Raw genomic sequence first — 19,531 nt, 5'->3', positions numbered from 1 at the left:
GCACAGGCTGGATATCAAGAAAAAGTACATGGAGGAAGAGCGTTCCATGTATGAGGCCAAAATTGAGGATGACAGGTCTGGAGGCTACTACTGTGGAGGATGAATGTTAAATCATATGTTAAAGGGATATTCCAGGAAAAAACTTTTTTATATATATCAACTGGCTCCAGAAAGTTAAACAGATTTGTAAATTACTTCTATTAAATAATCTTAATTCTTTCAGTACTTATGAGCTGAAGAAGTTGAGTTGCTCTTTTCTGTCTAAGTCCTCTCTGATGACACGTGTCTCGGGAAACGCCCAGTTTAGAAGCAAATCCCCATAGCAAACCTCTTCTAAACTGGGCGGTTCTCGAGACAAGCAGAGATGTCAGCGGAGAGCACTGTTGCCAGACAGAGAACAACAAGTCAACTTCAGCAGCTGATAATTATTGAAAGGATTAAGATTTTTTTTTTAATAGAAGTAATTTAAAAATCTAAATGCAACAGAGAAGGGGAGAGCACTCTTAAGAACAATATCACCTTATCTCAGTAGAACGGTCCTCGACGACCTACATCATTGTCTCCTGCGAGGTGCACATACAACAGTATGAAGTATCCAAGGTAAATACAAAAAGAAGTACGTACGTGCACTCACCGCAAAGCAGAGACAGTCAGGTGTGAAGGTTCGGTGACGGGGTGCCGGATCTCGGCATCGGCGCTGGTGCTCGGAGCGCCATACGCCAGCGCAGATGCCGAGACCTGTCACCGAACCTTCACACCTGACTGTCTCTGCTTTGCGGTGAGTGCACGTACGTGCTTCTTTTTGTATTTAATTTAAAAATCTGTTTAACTTTCTGGAGCCAGTTGATATAAAAAAAAAATCCTGGAATACCCCTTTAAGGTGCAGGGTTACTGTCTGCAAAAGGCAAACCTATGCAGCCTATGATTTTAGTATATGCTAAACCAGTGGTCTCCAACCTGCGGACCTCCAGATGTTGCAAAACTATCACTCCCATGCAGCCAACTTTGCTAATTTTGGAAGGTTTTGTTTTCACGCTGGACAATTTACGGTAAAAATGACATGTGTTCTTTATTCTTTGAGTCAATATGATTAAAATGATACCCATGATAGCATACTTTTCTATTACTGTTGCGCTTAAAAAAAAATCGCAAACTTTTTAACCAAATTAGTACGTTTAAAATCCCCCTATTTTGAAGACCTATAACTTTTTCATTTTTCCGTATAAGCGGCGGTATGAGGGCTCATTTTTTACGCAGTGATCTGTACTTTTTATTGATACCATATTTGCTTATATAGAACTTTTAATCCATTTTTTATTAATTTTTTGGGGAATAAAATGTTATTAAAAAAAGCATCTATTTTGGACTTTTTTTTTATTTTTACGTTCACCCTACGGTATCCTTAACATTATATTTTAATAGTTCAGATATTTACGCACGCGGCGATACCAAATATGTATATAAAAAAATTTTTTTTACACTTTTTGGGGGTGAAATAGGGAAAATGGGACAATTTACGTTTTTATTGGGGGAGGGGGTTTTTCACATTTTTTTTAAATAACTTTTTTTACACTTTAATAGTCCCCATAGGGGACTATTTATAGCAATCACTCAATTGCTAATCCTGTTCAGTGCTATGTATAGGACATAGCACTGATCAGCATTATCGGTCATCTTCTGCTCTGGTCTGCGGGAAGGCAGATCAGAGCAGAAGACGACGGGAAGGCAGCGGAGGCAGGTGAGGGGACCTCCGTCTGCCCTTCTCGCTGCGGTCGATCAGATCATCCATTTTAGTGACCGCGATGCTGCAGATGCCATGATCTGTATTGATCACAGCATCTGAGGGGTTAATGGCGGACATCCGCTGGATCACGGATGTCCGCCATTACGGGCGGGTCCCTGGCTGCAATCAGCAGCTGGGACCTGCCGCGCATGATCCGGGCATCGCTCCGATGCTCGCGGTTATGCATAGGAAGTAAATGTACGTCCTGGTGCGTTAAGTACCACCTCACCAGGACGTACATTTACATCCTCTGTCGTTAAGGGGTTAAAAATCTCAATCTCCTTACAGTACTTAGCTGCTGTATACTACAGAGAAAGTTGTGTATTTCTTTCTAGTCAGACCACAGTGCTCTCTGCTGCCACCTCTGTCCGTACCCAGAACTGTCCAGAGCAGCAGAGGTTTGTTATGGGGATTTGCTCCTGCTCTGGACATTTCCTGACACAAAAGGAGGTGTCAGTAGAGAGCACTGTGGTCAGACTAGAAATAACTACACAACATCCTCAGGGCATGCAGCAGCTAAGTACTGGAAGGCTTAACATTTTTAAATAGAAGTAATTTACAAATCTGCATAACTTTCTGACACCAGTTAGTTTGAAAACATTTTTTTCCCTCTGGTGTACCCCTTTAAGTATGTGTGAACACGCGAAAGTGCTCAGTCCTAAAGGTTTTTCCATAGGCTCAGTAGTTCTATGTTTCTAGAAGCAATATTGTCCACTCTCCCCACCACCTCTCAGACTAGGTAATGCAAGGATACATACCCAGCAACATCACTTCTGCAAGACATGGCAGATAAAGAATTCAGTCTCCCATGCATTATGTGGACTATTCTCTGAAGCAGATGTAACTATGACATTCCTGAGGGGTAGGACCCTTGTTAAGAGCAAGGGTTTAGCAAATGTAACTAAAACTACAACATCTAGAATATTTTTGAGTTGTAGGTTTGCAGCAGCTAAAAGGCTACAGGTTGGAGAATACTGATTTGAAGCACCAGGTTTCCCAGCGAACAATATTAGCTGACCAGATTAAAGGCATCTTCTGCCAAAATTCTTAAAAGGTACCCATCACAATGATCCAGCGGCAGAATGTGTGTAAAGTGGCTGTGCATACAAATACCAGTCATCCTAATATGCATAACTATTTATATATGCGGGACATGACATCACATACACATACAGTCATGGCTGTAAATGTTGGCACCCCTGAAATTTTTCAAGAAAATGAAGTATTTCTCACAGAAAAGGATTGCAGTAACACATGTTTTGCTATACACATGTTTATTTCCTTTGCGTGTATTGAAACTATATCAAAAAAGGGAGGAAAAACTGCAAATTGGACATAATGTCACACCAAACTCCAAAAATGGTCTGGACAAAATTATTGGCTCCCTTTCAAAATTGTGGAAAAATAAGATTGTTTCAAGCATGTGATGCTCCTTTAAACTCACATGGGGCAAGTAATAGATGTGGGCAACATAAAAATCACACCTGAAAGCAGATAAAAAGGATAGAAGTTCACTTAGTCTTTGCATTGTGTGTCTGTGTGCCACACTAAGCATGGACAACAGAAAGAGGAGAAGAGAATTGTCTGAGGATTTGAGAACCAAAATTGTGGAAACATATCAATAATCTCAAGGTTACAAGTCCATCTCCAGAGACCTAGATTTGCCTTTGTCCACAGTGCGCAACATTATCAAGAAGTTTGCAACCCATGGCACTGTAGCTAATCTTCCTGGGCGTGGACGGAAGAGAAAAATTGATGAAAGGTGTCAACGCAGGATAGTCCGGATGGTGGATAATCAGCCCCAAACAAGTTCCAAAGATATCCAAGCTGTCTTGCAGGCTCAAGGAGAATCAGTAAAAGCGCGAACTATCCGTCGACATTTAAATGAAATGAAACGCTATGGCAAGAGACCCAGGAGGACCCCACTGCTGACAGAGACATAAAAAAGCTAGACTATGTTTTGCCAAGATGAACTTGAGTAAACCAAAATCCTTCTGGGAAAACGTCTTGTGGACAGAGGAGACCAAGATAGAGCTTTTTTGGTAAAGCACATCATTCTACTGTTTACTGAAAACGGAATGAGGCCTACAATGGGAAGAACACAGTACCTACAGTAAAATATGGTGGAGGTTCAATGATGTTTTGGGGTTGTTTTGCTGCCTCTGGCACTGGGTGCCTTGAATGTGTTCCAGGCATCATGAAATCTGAGGATTACCAATGGATTTTGGGCCGCACTGTACAGCCCAGTGTCAGAAAGCTGGGATGACCCCCAAAACACACCATAAAGCACCCAGAAATGGATGGCAACAAAGCGCCCGAGAGTTCTGAAGTCCAGATCTAAATCTAAATTCTTAAAATTGCTGTTGGGAAAAGGCGCCCTTCCAATATGAGAGACCTGGAGCAGTTTGCAAAGGAAGAGTGGTCCAAAATTCCGGCTGAGAGGTGTAAGAAGCTTATGGATGGTTATAGGAAGCAACTGATTTCAGTTATTGTTTCCAAAGGGTGTGCAACCAAATATTAAGTTAAGGGTGCCAATAATTATGTCCAGCCCATTTTTGGAGTTTTGTGTGACATTATGTCCAATTTGCTTTTTTTCCTCCCGTTTTTGGTTTAGTTCCAATACACACAAAGGGAATAAACATGTATAGCAAAACATGTGTTACTGCAATCCTTTTCTGTGAGAAATACTTCATTTTCTTAAAAAATTTCAGGGGTGCCAACATTTACGGCCATGACTGTATGCGGGGGAAATTTTGTCCTACTCTGACCCGTACACCTTTTTTTATTTCTCCTTATACAGGCCTGTATGAGGGCTAATTTTTTTCGCCCCTATCTAGTATTTAACAGTACCAGTTTTCTTTTGATACGACTTTTTGATCTTTTTTTTTAACAAAATTTGGGAGTTGCAGTTAGTTACTAACTACAACTCCCTGCATGCCCTGATACAACCTGTGGCTCAGAAGCTGCCCCAAACGAAAACTACAACTCCCAGCATGTTGGACTATATAGTAGTCTATAGTATAGGTCAGTGTTTACCAACCAGGGGTGCCTCCAGCTGTTGCAAAACTACAACTGCCAGCATGTTGGACTATATATTAGTCTATAGTATAGGTCAGTGTTTACCAACGTGCTGGGAGTTGTAGTTTTGCAACAGCTGGAGGCGCTCTGGTATAGGTTATGGTGCAACATTCGCGGTGTTGAAGGATTGGTTGGATATACACAGGCCATTACATTGCCGGTATTTTTAATATAAAATACTAGCACGGTGGCCAAAATACCGGCTGTACCAGTAAAATATCAGTCAGGTGGCATCCCTAATCGCGAGACGTAGGTGTGGCCAGTTTAGGCATATTCTGACACCAGATCGTCATGACATGTACCTTTTAAGTGAAAGTCTGGGATTCCACTCATAAAAAAATATAATAAATCTCAAAATCACAAACACTTTATTATCACTAAATAAAGCAGATCCCCTACCTGATGACGAAGTGAATTATTGGTCAGCGTCGGCGTTCCTGAAATCCCACTATTGTGTTTTGCGTGAATGTTGTTTACTGACGGCAGTTTGGCAACCTTACTGGATTTGCTGTTATTGGTGATGCTGCTGGGACCAGCTGAAGACTTCCGCTTTTTCCCTGCAAACTTGTCTAGGGAAGCATGAGAATGGGAAAAGGTGTTGTGCGAGTTCACAGCTTGGTCACCAGCTTGGTGAACAAACGGTCCGAGTGAAAGCGTTGAGTCACTGCTATTCATAACTACGCTCATGCGCTTTATCGATTCCGCAGGGTTTCCTGTCTGAGGACCCCTCCCTGATTGGTCATGTTTAAGACTCACAGATCGATTGTTCACAAAATTGAGGTTGACACTATGCGGACTGCCGTGGGACAGCGTTGTGCCGGGAGAGTGGTACGTTCCAGAGTTCACCACACAGTTTTTCCTAAAAGACTCAGTGGAATGGGAAGGGGGGTGCGCTAGCAGCTGGGGTGGGGAGTTATTTTTCCGTTTCTTTCCTGAGCCGCTGCTACTGCAGTTCATGCTGCTGGCGGGGGGTTCCTTAGGTTTCACAGCCTTGTTGGATTTTAATTTTTGAGGTTTGCTGGAGACTGGGCTAGGCAATGAGGAAAGCACTGACGGTGTGGATGCTGAAGAAGACACTTGTCTGGATTGCATACTACTGGTGGGGTCTGTTGCAGTGTGAGTGCTTAGTGTAGTTCCTTGTGAAAGGACTTTGTCCACAGAAGTACAGGGAGAGGTCACAGGGGTTGAGGGAGAGGTAACTGTGCTGGGCGAGAGAAAACCAGTGTTGTTCATACTCTGTAACACAGGCGCTGAATTTGTGCTGGTCCGGTGTGGAGCATGTGTGGATGAACTACTAGACGCTGGAGGAATTTTCCTGCAAAATTAAACAAACAGAACACAAGTGTCAATATGATGGGTTAGACTCTCTCATCCTGTTCCATTACCTGAAGTGCTTCCAACATCTACACATCATGTAGTGCCATAGCAAAATTAGTTTTCTTCAAGATAGAATTTTCTGAAAGGGCCTTGACAAGGTTAAATAAGCTGGGACCCCCAAAATGTTCTGAATAAACTGATCATTATCCACTGGCATCATGAAAACCTGTGGTATCTCTTGCAATTTTTTCTGAGGTACTGGGGACCATTAATAGTGGCGCTGGTGGACCACTAGGTAGACCGTAGTAGTGGTGGTGATGGTGTAAGAGGGTTACATTGTTGCAGATACAGAAGCTCTGTCTTCATGTCTGAATGTCCTAGCCACCAAAGACACCCCATCTATTTACAGGTGAATGTTTGGTGGGGTTCTGACCTCCACCAATCACAAGAACAGGTGTCTTGTGTCCCCTTGGTTGAACAGAGCTGTGATTGGACATACAACACAGAGAAAGGATCTTACAATTTTAGTTCTTCTAGTGGAAACTGGTTTCTCACAAAAGAAAATCAAGAACGTGATGGGAAGAGAAGGCCGTGTGAGGGAATGTGTTTGTAGTGTGTTCAGATTATAGGAAATACAGGGCACACTACACTCACCTTTTTAGACTGTACATCAGTAGTAAAAAAATCTTGTGAAATCACATGGCTGAGAGTCAAGCGCCACCCTTAGTTACCATATGTCGTCTGTTTTTTTTTTTTACAGAACAAAAGCCAAGATGTTCTTTAAAGTAAGCCACTAAACACTCAAGTGTTCATACATACGCTATTGGATCACAATGATGACAATAAGCAACAACTCACCGGTATGAGAGGACACTTGCTAGGAAATGCAGACAGGTTTATATGCAAAGCTCCTTCTATACTCTGGGAATACTGGTATTTGTAAGGTACATTGGATGATATAAGGGAGCACATAGTGGAATACATGTTACCATAGCTCAGGTACAAATTTAGTGTCCAATCAGAATGCTCATATGTAACAAGTGATGAACAAATATTTAATTCTTTGTCATATTTGAAGCGAATCTCCATGTCTTTTTACCTCCAACATGTGTGCTGATTATTGTTTTACTATATCTTTATAGCAGTCTATTTTATGTTTGAGTCTACCTAATACACTACAGGCATAGAATTATAAGACATAATTATTTTACCACTAGGGGGAGTTTGTGAGTATACTGCATCTCTATTGTGTTCAATTCATTAACAGTCTGTATTAAGCACCTTAACTTTCCAGACTGCTGTCTGAATTTCATCATTATTAAGGTACATTCACACTATGGAATTTGCGTGGAATTCCCGCGATGTGAACCTAACATTAGTGTGAATGGATCTCCGCAAGACCCGTACACACTGCAGAATTTAAGTGGCGGACAATTCCGCCTCTGAAACTGTTCCGCGTAAAGAAAAAACATGTTAATTCTTTGCACAGATTCTGCGAGCACTGCATAGCCGTCAATGGTGACGGCCCAGTGCCCCACGGCCCTATCGTCAAAGTATTTTCGTCGGCGGCCGCCAGACGGAATCTCCGCTCACTGAATTCAGCGGGTGGAGATTCCGCAGTCTGAATGCACCCTTAAAGGGGTACTCATCTAACACTGCAGCTCAACTAAATACCAGTTGCAGCAATCTCCTGTTTCAGCCGGTGAAAGACTGCACAGCAGGGTGCCACATTGGGCCCAGGCACCAGGAAGAAGGCCAGGCCAGGCCCGGGCCCAATACATCACACTGAGCGGCTGTGTGATGTATTGGGCCTGGATCTGGCCTTCTTTTATATATGAATTGAATCAACACAGACACTTGGATATTTAAGTCTCATTGTTTTGTATAGCTCATGTTTGATAAATCAGTAAAAATATTGGTTGTTTTCCAAGCTTCAGATAAAACTTGACCAGGCTTATTCTGTACCATGCCACATGCTCTACACAGTTTTGGAATTTCCTACCTCCACATCTGGGAGTTAAGATGTTTGTCCACCATGAAGTTAAGTGCACATCGGATGTGGTCCCACCGCTTGTCAAATACATAATATCCTCTCCCAATCTGTCTGCTACCGAATGAGCAAAACTGTCAAAGAAAACAAAACATTTTATGTACCTTTCTTTTTTGTTCAACTGTTTTATTATTATTATGTAGCTTTCTACTACAACCTGACTTGCTCTGTTCACACATTAACCCCCAGTACTACTTACAGCTGCTGGTCGAGGGTGATGGTCTGAATAATGACAGTCCAGTTTTTCGGAGCATTCTTCTTTTTCGTCCCCTTCCCCCTCGTCACTAGACAAGCGGGAGGCTGGCTCAGCCGCAGGTACAACTGGTTGTGGAGATTCATGCACTGATGGTGAACCATTGGGAGCGTTACCACTGTGCTGCGCTGGGTAACCTGATGGCCTGGAGAATGCCACAACAAAACAGATTTAAACATTTTTTCCTACATGAAAGAGTAAACATGGAAGTAGATATTGGAATAACTGCAACAAATTAAAAAAATAAATAAACAGAATAAGGTATAGGTGTAATAAACCTTTAAAACATCTATGTATATTGACAAAATAACTTTTTGTTTTTGGTCTCGACCCTCCCCCTCTCGCTGGATAACCCCTTTAATAGCAGGTATAGAAAAACACTTGCGTCCTCCATATACAAAAACAAACAGAAGAGCAAGTCAACATGGAAATTTACAGCAAGCAATGTCTGAGACTCAAAACAAAAACCCTACTGTGTATCTAGAATTAAAAAAATAACTGAGCAGACAGAAGTTATAAAAAAAAAATAAAAAAAAATAGGATTTAAACAAAGCAGGTAACTGAACTCTAGTATAAGAAACATTGGAGACTAAGCTGTACCTTGGAAGACTGGGGTTGTGAGGCTTAGCCTTGCTGGGTACTGAAGGCTTAACTTCAGGGGCAGAAAGTCCATGAGAATTTTGGTGTGTTTCCTGGGAAGATTTAGAAGGTGAGGGATGCGGTTCCCTGAGCGCAGGCGTCTGTTGCTGTTGTTGTTCAGCTTGACGTAGCAGTTCTTTTTCCCTGGTTTTACTTTTGTGCTCAGCTAATAACGCATCAAAACCTTTCTTGCGCCCTTGTACTGCTCTCCTGTAGCCTAAGGAATGTGTCTAGAGGGGGAGAAAAGATTAACAGACTCTGCATGGTATAGATACAAAATGGAGAGTGTTGCATTTCAAAATGAAAATGGAATGAATACAAAATATTGTATAAAAAAAAAAAAAAACTTAAAAACTCCTATGTTGTCATGATAAAAGCCTATTAACTACTTTTGCATACCCTAATAATAAATATCAAGCCTCTGTGCATTTACAAAGATAGCTACCGCCTCCTCATGTTTCTGTATCATTGACAACACTGTCTATATACACAAGACCGACCAGGCAGGCCAACATTACCTTGCATGTCAGAGATCTAGTGCACGGCTTCTTCGTCTCAACATCCACAACTCCACAGTGTATATCAGGGTCAAACTCTCGATCTGTACCGATGAGGACAAGTGGTCAATACAACATCACTGGCAAACAAGAAATATCAACCTAATCTAATAGGATAAGGAACCTGTACAATATAAAAATACATATGTGATATAACAATTTTTAACCCCTTCATGATCCAGCAATTCCTTTTTTTTTATTTTTTTTTTTATAACTTACATTTTCTTCCTCCTCACATTCTAAGACCCATACCTTTTTATTTTTCCACTGACAAAGCTGTATAAGGGCTTATTTTTTGTACATTATTTTATCACATAAAGTATTATGGAGCCAGATAAAAAAAAATATGTAAGGCAAAACTAAAAACAATATTAAATTGTGCAATTTTGTGGGGCAATAATTTCTTTCAATGATCAAAATACAGGAAAACTGTCATGCTACCTGGGTCAGTACAATTCCAGTGATAGCAAACTTGGATAATTTTTGTTTTGTTTTATGGCTTTAAAAAAAAAAAAAAAAAATCTGATCATTCCTATGTTCTGACCCCTATAATTTTTTTAATTATTTCACCAACGGAGCTGGGTTTATTTTTTGCACCATGAGCTGAAGTGTTTAACAGTACCACTTTTGTTTTGTATATTTTGTATATGTGATCACTTTTTTACTACCGTATATACTCGAGTATAAGCCGACCCGGACCCGAATATAAGCCGAGTCCCCTAATTTCACCCCAAAAACCCAGGAAAAGTTATTGACTCGACTATAAGCCTAGGGTGGGAAATACATCATTCCCCCTGTCATCATCCCCCCTTCATCATCACCACCTGTCATCATCCCCTTATCATCCCACACCCCCCCTTCATCATCCCCTTATCATCCCACACCCCCCCTTCATAATCCCCTTATCATCCCACACCCCTCCTTCATCATCCCCTTGTCATTATCCCACCCCCCCTTCATCATCCCCTTGTCATTATCCCACCCCCCTTCATTATCCCCTTGTCATTATCCCACCCCCCCTTCATCATCCCCTTATCCTCACCCCCCCCCCCCCCCCCCTTCATCATCACCACATGTCATCAGCCCCCCCCCCCCCTTCATCATCACCGCTTGTCAATGTCTGATACAGTGGTCTTTAACCTGCAAACCTCCAGATGTTTCAAAACTACAACTCCCAGCAAGCCAGGGCAGCCATCGGCAAGTTGTAGTTTTGAAACATCTGGAGGTCCGCAGGTTGAAGACCACTGCGGCCTTCGACATCATCCAGATCCCCCCCCCCTCACCCCCTTTAGTTCTGTACTCACCTCCGCTCGGTGGGACGTTAGGGTGAGCTGCTCCGGGCCATCTGTGCTGCAGGGACAGTCCGGTGCGGAGAGATAGTTGTTCCGGGCTGTCCATCTTCACCATCGACGCACAGGGACGTTACTCATGAACGTCCCTGTGCGTCGTCGTCAAGGCAACGTGACTATTCCAGGGTCGGGCCCGAAGCGCTGAGAAGAGGCCCCCTCGGTGAAGATGGACAGCCCGGAACGACTATCCCTCCGCATTGGACTGTCCCTGCAGAACAGATGGCCCGGACCAGCTCACCCTAATGTCCCGCCGAGCGGAGGTGAGCACAGAACTAAAGGGGGTGAGGGGGGGGGGGGGGGCGCGATGATGTCGAAGGCCACAGTGGTCCTCAACCAGCGGACCTCAAGATGTTTCAAAACTACAACTCCCAGCAAGTCCGGACAGCCGATGGCTGCCTGGGCTTGCTGGGAGTTGTAGTTTTGAAACATCTGGAGGTCCGCAGGTTGAAGACCACTGAGGGTGGAGAGTTCACTCGAGTATAAGCCGAGGGGGGGTGTTTTCAGCACGAAAAACTGTGCTGAAAAACTCTGCTTATACTCGAGTATATACGGTATCTTTTTTCTGGGACGTATTGTGACTTTAAATCCGCAATTTTTGTGGTTGGAATTCTTCTGCGTTTACACCGTTAATGACATGATCACAAGTGTGATAATAGCTTGGACAATTACACACTCGGCAATACCACATATATCTGTAAATGTCTTACATAGATCAATGTAATGTCAATGCATTACATTGATTATGTGGTCGGTGCTAAGGGCTGCCTAAGACAGCCTTAATCTAATGCCCATCCACCGAGCACCAGGAGGGACGGTAAGTCCCAATTCTTTCACAGCAACCCATCGGCAGCCCATAATTACATCTCGGAGGTGCCGATTGGTCCACTGGACAACAGGGATTAAGGCATTTAATACTTAAATACCGTCATCACCATTATCATAGCACTTAACCATTTAAATGACAGACATCAGAGTGATCTCCTTCATTTTGGGCAGGTGTCAGGTGTGCATGAAACATATAGTGGAGCTTGAGCTAGTCCAAAGGCAAAACAACCAGAGTAATAAGGAGAAAGAGTAACAAAATTACGGTTATTTCATTTAGAAAAAAACAACGTCTCAGGGGTGATTAAAACTTGCTGTTTTCACTTGAATGGGGACAGCTCAAAAAAGCAGGAAACCAGCACTGAAAAAAATTAGTGACATGTTACCTTTTCAGAGTGGTTCTGCTTAAAGGCTCACATTAAAAGCGTGAAAATATATATTTTTTAAATTACGGAAAAGCCACATGAAAAGAAGCACTAAAATCAGAGATCGTTTGAAGGCTAGGATTCCAGTTGTTTTTTTCCCCAGTGTTTTTGTCACTGAAAAAATGCCAGAAAAAACGCCAGTGCAATTTCCTGCGTCTGACGTTTTTGCATTTGAGTTGAAATTGCATTTTTGGCCCCAGTAGGGATGGGAAAAAAAAGTATTTATGGAAATTTTTATTTTTTATAATGAACTTTTAATACATTTTTAATAAAGTGTGTATATGTCTTTCCCTTTTTTTCTCTATTTTTTTTAAACATTTTTTAGGTAGTACTACTACTCCCAGCATGGAACAGACTGTTCCATGATGGGAGTAGTAGTACCTGTACTATTAGACATATCACCCCAGGTGTCAGTCATGACACCCGATGCGATCGTCCATAATATAGCAGAGATATGGAGCGACTCTATACAGCGCTCGGATCACTGCACTATACTCCGGCCAGTGATGTGAATAGAAATTCACATCACTCATTCATATTTTTCGCCCAGAGTGGGGGATTGGCCGGATGGTTGCAGCCAATCACAGCTCTGAGGGAAATATGAATGAGTGATGTTCTATTCACATCACTGGCCGGAGTACATAGCAGAGATGCGAGCGAAGGAGAAAGCCGCTCCACATCTCTGCAATAGATAGGACGATCACAGAGGATGTCAGGAGGGATACCCGCTGTGATCTGTCCTTAACTACAGATACTACTACTCCCATCATGGAGCACGCTCTGCTCCATGTTGGGAGCTGTAGTACCTGCATTAATAGACAGATCGCAGCGAGAGTAACTTCGGAAACCTGTTGCGATCTGTCTATTAATGCAGGTACTACAGCTCCCAGCATTGAGCAGAGTTACCTGCAGTTAATGAAAGATCACAGCGGATGTCACTCCTGACACCTGCTGTGATCCTCCTGTATAATGTATAGATGCGGACGGCCGCTCTTCTATGGTCCCCTGCACTGATGTGTATATACATCTATTCATATTTCCCACAGAGAGTTGTGATTGGCTGAAACCATCTGGCCAATCACAGCTCTCTGCGGGAAATATGAATAGGTGTATATATACGGCAGTGCAGGGGACCATAGAAGAGCGGCGGCTGCATCTATAAATTACACAGAAGGATCGCAATGGAACCCAGGGCAATCTGTCAATTAGTACAGGAACTACTACTCCCATCATGGAACAGTGTGTTCTGTGCTGGTAGTAGTAGTACCACCTAAAAAAAAAGTGAAAACACACACACACACACACACACACTACATTTTTATTATTGTCGGCTATATTTGTTGTGCCCTGCTTGCCCACATAAATTGATCCCTGTTTAAAAATTTATAAAAATGTTATAAAAAAGAAACATTTCGTTAAATAAAATGTTTTCAATCACTACTGCATTTTTTTTATTATTATTTTTTAATGGTACCCTATTAATTAGGATTAAAAAACGCCAAACTGAAAAACACCAAGTGGAAAAAGAATTTAGCGATTTCTCATTGATTTACAGCTAACATCTGGCCGCAGTGTTTTTTGGCCGAAAAAACGCCATGCGGCAAAATTTGTGTTTCCCCTCCCCCCCCAAAAAAACCAAGTGGAATTCAAGCCTTAAAGTAGTATTTTTGCAGGTAGATTTTAAGAAGCTTTTACTTTTTAAACCGTGTAAACATACCCTATATCTAGGGTCAATACAGAGATCTCTCCTGTTATCTATTTATATCTAAAACAGAGGGGTTCCTCTGTCTTATGTAACATGAGAATCTCTGCGATTACTCCAAGAGAACTGAGACTAAGTGTGTTTAACTTCCTAAGGGCATGTTCATACAGAGAAAATCAGTGGGGTTTTTCATGTAATAACTATGCATTGAAATTTTATTATTATTTTTTCATCAGTTTTTTTCCTTGCCTGAAAAGAAGTGATATGTCACTACTATGGCAAGGTTCCATCTGTAAGCAGCTTGATCTTCTCCAATAGAAATCAAAAGGAAGGTTCAAAAAATCCCTTGTGCTTTATTTTAAAGGAGATATATGTGCTCCAAAAACCCCCTTTTTAATATTTTGCTTGGGCTATAAAGTAAAAAAAATGCCCCCAAAAACCAACCAAAATAAATAAAAAAAAGGCAGATTTTAAGGAATATGCACTTGGTTTTTGCAATGTAAACATGCCCTAAGTGTTCACACAGAGCCTCGATACAATTCTCTAGTGTAATAATGTTCCCAAATTCCGTTAACTGGATAGACACAAACAAGCAAAAAAGAAAGAGAGAGGGCCATGTTCTCTGACAAAAAAAACTTCAGAATGCCCAATGTCCCGTCGGGTATTCATTCTGGAAAGTATGAATAATAAAAATAACACTTCTGCAACCATAAATACCTGACAATCTCTTGTGTAAGTGTTTCCTACAATTTGTGTCCTCTGGCTTCTTTTCCACATTCGGAGGAGTTGAGAGAATTCCTTTACCATTTGGTATCTGTCCAGGGGAAGGCAAAGGTGGCTTTGGTATTGATTGCCAGTTAAGGCCAGTCTTTACTGAGGAGCTGACAGAAGAGGAACAGGTAGACCCAGCAGCAGATTTGGAGAACACACCGTCTGTCTTTTGGATTGTATGCATTTTCTCCACCTTAACAGAGGGTGTCATTCTGGTGAAGGGAAAATGCAGAGAATTATATTTAACAACTAATATATGGATTTAATACACAATTCACATTATTTAAAAAATACATAAATACGGTATATAAAAATTGAAAAACACACACACACACACACACACATATATACATATATATACACACACACACATACACAGTCATGGCAGTAAATGTTGGCATCCCTGACATTTTTCTAGAAAATGAAGTATTTCTCAAAGAAAAGGATTGCAGTAACACTTGTTTTGCTATATACATGATTACTCCCTTTGTGTGTATTGGAACTAAACCAAAAAAAGGGAGGAAAAAAAGCAAATTGGACATAATGTCACAACAAACTACAAAAATGGGCTGGACAAAATCATTGGCACCCTTCAAAATTGTGGAAAAATAAGATTGTTTCAAGCATGTGATGCTCCTTTAAACTCACCTGGGGCAAGTAACATGTGTGGGCAATATAAAAATCACACCTGAAAGCAGATAAAAAGCACTTTGGGGGAGATTTATCAAAACCTGTCTAGAGGAAAAGTTGCCCAGTTGCCCATAGCAACCAATCAGATTGCTTCTTTCATTTTGCAGAGGCCTTGTTAAAAATGAAAGAAGCGAGCTGATTGGTTGCTATGGGCAACTTTTCCTCTGGACAGGTTTTGATAAATCTCCCCCTTAGTCTTTGCATTGTGTGTCTGTGTGTGCCACACTAAGCATTGACAACAGAAAGAGAAGAAGAGACCTGTCTGAGGACTTGAGAACCAAAATTGTGGAAAAATATCAACAATCTCAAGATTACAAGTCCATCTCCAGAGATCTAGATTTGCCTCTGTCCACAGTGCGCAATATTATCATGAAGTTTGCAACCCATGACACTGTAGCTATTCACCCTGGGCGTGGACAGAAGAGAAAAATTGATGAAAGGTGTCAACGCAGGATAGTCCGGATGGTGGATAAGCAGCCCCAAACAAGTTCCAAAGATATTCAAGCTGTCCTGCAGGCTCAGGGAGCATCAGTGTCAGTGGAAACTGTCGACATTCAAATGCCATCTGCAGCCGAAAACAACTTATCCCCTATCCTATCAACTCATCCGCAGGATAGGGGATAAGTGTTTGATCGCGGGGGTCCGAACGCTGGACGGAGAGATCTTAAAATTGCTGTTGGGAAAAGGCTCCCTTCCAATAAGAGAGACTTGGAACAGTTTGCAAAGAAAGAGTGGTCCAACATTCCGTCTGAGAGGTGTAAGAAGCTTATTGATGGTTATAGGAAGCCACTGATTTCAGTTATTTTTTCCAAAGGGCGTGCAACCAAATATTAAGTTAAGGGTGCCAATAATTTTGTACAGCTAATTTTTTGAGTTTAGTTTGACATTATGTCCAATTTGCTTTTCTTCCTCCCTTTTTTTGGTTTACTTCCAATACACACAAAGTGAATAAACATGTGTATAGCAAAACATGTGTTACTGCAATCCTTTTCTGTGATAAATACTTCATTTTCTTGAAAAATTTCAGGGATGCCAACATTTATGGCCATGATTGTATGTATATATGTATATATATATATATATATATATATATATATATATATATATATATATATACACACACACACACATACACACACACGTACATGTTCTCACTGACCTGCACATGGGGGTTTATATGCTTGTTATTGCCCTGTATTAGAACTGAGGGGTGGGGGTTTTACATTGATGGCCCTACATGTGAGTTTTGGGGGAGGTGTTGGGGAAACTGGCCCTGCATTGTATGGACTGTGGTTGGTATATACATGAACGGGCCCTGCACAGATTGTACTGGGGGAAGTACATGAATGAAGAGGCCCTGCATTTACTGTACTGGGGGTTGTGTATACTTGAAAATGTGGTAAATAGAAAATATTTACATATTTATCGTACATAGGGAATCTGAAATTTCAAAACAGCAGTAAAGGATAAATCATAGGGAGTAGAGATAAGGGGGTAGATTTATCAAAAACTGTCAAGAGGAAGAGTGGTGCAGTTGCCCATGGCAAGCAGATTGTTTCTTTCATTTGTAAAGAGACTTGTACAAAATGAAATAAGCAATTTTATTGGTTGCCATGGGCAACTGCACCACTCTTCCTCTACACAGGTTTTGATAAATCTCCCCCAAGGGCACTGCACATGCATTTGTTCTGAGAGATAAGCCCCAACTAGAACAGACTGGAAGCAGCATACCCCTCCCTCTGTCCATTGAAAACACACGTACATGAATGTTTGGATGTGAGGAACCAGAGAGATTTGCGCCAGAAGAATAAACATAATTTACTAATGGCTATCATTCACCCATTTTCCAAATGTAACTTTTTTGCTGTGGAACTCAAAAGTGTGGTCTACCACATTTCTGAATCCAGAAAGGAAAAAAAAACAACACATTTTCAGGAAACGGACCGAACTTCTTGACTATTCGACGATTCAGCATGATAAATTCAATGGATCTGTTGTCATGCTGAAATCCTCATGCATTCCTCAAATGTACAGCAAGAACAATGTGTGAATGGGGCCTGAAATGGGTTTACAACTTATGCCTGCACATGGCAATGTACAAAGACAAAAGTTACCCATAGATTTTAGATAGCTGTCAATGACAAATGTTTGTTCAACTCACAGCTCTCTTTTCCCCATACACATGCACCTTTGACAGAGCATGAATTTATTCTGAATAGAAAGGATACAGAAAGCTCCTGCCAGACTCCTCCGATGGCAAATTATTTCCCTTAGAACAAAGTCCCAACATGCCTGGTTGCTTTTCACCTGACATTCGCCACCATCCAAAAATACCATTGTGTGACTTACATTTTGTCTAGGGATGTTTTGCTTTGTACAGAATGCATGGACCTGTTGCTTCCACCTATCTGTAGCTTTTCTTTGGGAGATTTGATCAGCTTGGAGTTGGAGGAGGCACTACCGCTTGCACTGCTGGACGTACGGGTGCTGCCGCCGCCCGCTTTGCTTTTTGTCGAAGGCAGGGAGGAGGAGTGAAGGGAGTACACAGAGGATGATGGCGGTGTTAGAGGGGCTTTGCTGGAGGACCCATGTCTTCGTTCTGGAATAAAAAAAGAAAATTGACTAAGCATGAAATAATATGACAAGTGTATACTAACTTTCAACACATTTTATTTGCAAATATACATACTCTGCAAAACATTGGAAATGGTTGCACAGTAGCAATTGGCATGATGGTTCATTTGACCCCCCCCCCCCCCCCCACAATGGCTGGGTTATCACTGAGGATATGAACATTATGACATGTTCATACTATATATATATATATATATATATATATATATATATATATATATATATAGCACATTTTATAACAAAGCTGCTATGATCTCCTGGCTGTAGCCATTTCTATAAAACCTTTGATTAGAACAAATGCAAGTGTCCAATTCATCAAACACAGATATCTCCCTGGGCATACACCATCTGCAATACCAGTGCTAAGAAGAAAAGGCTGCACGCTCCAGCATGACTCAGGCGGTTTATTACTAAATGCCTTTTTATAGCAATGACAAGAATCCCTTGCTGCTCTCCCTGCTATTTAAAGAGCAGGTTTGCTTTTTAATACAGTAACTAGATAGGACTGTGATCTAAGTGTTAACCAATGGGCTGCAAATACCATCCTATGTTGCTATAGACGCAATTCTGGAGACAACAGCAGACTGTGACATGCAGCCACATCATGACACTAGGTATCTGCATAATCACCTTGACTAGGGATGTCCCGATACTAGTATCGGTATTGGGGCCGATACCTGGCATTTGCATAGTATTGGGGACTCGTTTAATGTCCCCGATACCATGTCCGATACCTTCTGCAGTGCGGCCATCCTCTCCTTAATGCCCTGCTCTATAGGTAGATAGTGCAGGTGACCTAGTTTCTACCTCTGCTCACCATGTGAACATCAGGGCAATCGCTCCAAAGAAATTGGTCTTGCTGCCAATGCAAATTCCCTGTTCTGCCCAATGGAATAGAGAAATCTTGGCTCATACTACAGCAGCCGCCTCCATTGCACACAACAAGGAACCACATATCAGCATCGTAAGCAGCACCAGAAACCGCATCACCTTAGTGTCACATTCCCTTTAAAATAAAAGTACTTGTAATTGGTATCGGCGAGTACTAGAATTAAAGCATCGGTATTCGTACTCTGTCTTAAAACAATGGTATTGGGACATCCCTACTAATCATAATATGTTCAATGCTACTTTACAGTTTCCACAAGTGTTGTCAATCCAGCTTTCCAAGGACTAAGTGGTATATTTGCCTAGTTATGAAATGATCTGTCCCAGCTCCTGTGCGAAGCACACCTCGGTAGAGAAACACTGCAAGATTTTTGGAAAGCTGGGTGACAGCCTTTGTGATAGATTTACTTGGTTGCTGCACATCGTCCCAAAAAATTGGCTGAAATAACAAAAAAGATGGCAGAATAGATGCTACAGGGGCTTTCATTCATTGGTGATTCTAGGTGGAGATGTTGACTGTGACTTGCTAAGATTATACAAAAAGTTGCTCCCTATATTCAGTACCAGTCCTCC

The 19,531-nt window shown here is 41.6% G+C and overlaps 1 protein-coding gene across 11 annotated transcripts in view; it reads right to left on the bottom strand.

Annotated features, from left to right (window-relative positions):
• Positions 1-19,531, bottom strand: part of ATXN7 (ataxin 7) — a 143,053-nt gene that overhangs the window by 5,666 nt on the left and 117,856 nt on the right. For all 11 annotated transcript variants that reach the window (XM_056524524.1, XM_056524523.1, XM_056524528.1 and 8 more), the window contains 7 exons: positions 17,786-18,035; positions 14,693-14,958; positions 9,639-9,721; positions 9,082-9,350; positions 8,428-8,626; positions 8,181-8,302; positions 5,261-6,176 (listed from right to left, as the gene is read on the bottom strand). In XM_056524524.1, coding sequence (XP_056380499.1) covers positions 5,261-6,176; positions 8,181-8,302; positions 8,428-8,626; positions 9,082-9,350; positions 9,639-9,721; positions 14,693-14,958; positions 17,786-18,035 — 2,105 coding nt within the window. The remainder of the gene's footprint in view (positions 1-5,260; positions 6,177-8,180; positions 8,303-8,427; positions 8,627-9,081; positions 9,351-9,638; positions 9,722-14,692; positions 14,959-17,785; positions 18,036-19,531) is intronic.

Source organism: Hyla sarda, chromosome 6 (genome assembly GCF_029499605.1).
Source record: "Hyla sarda isolate aHylSar1 chromosome 6, aHylSar1.hap1, whole genome shotgun sequence".
NCBI lineage: Eukaryota > Metazoa > Chordata > Amphibia > Anura > Hylidae > Hyla > Hyla sarda.
This window is presented reverse-complemented; position numbering and strand designations above follow the sequence as displayed.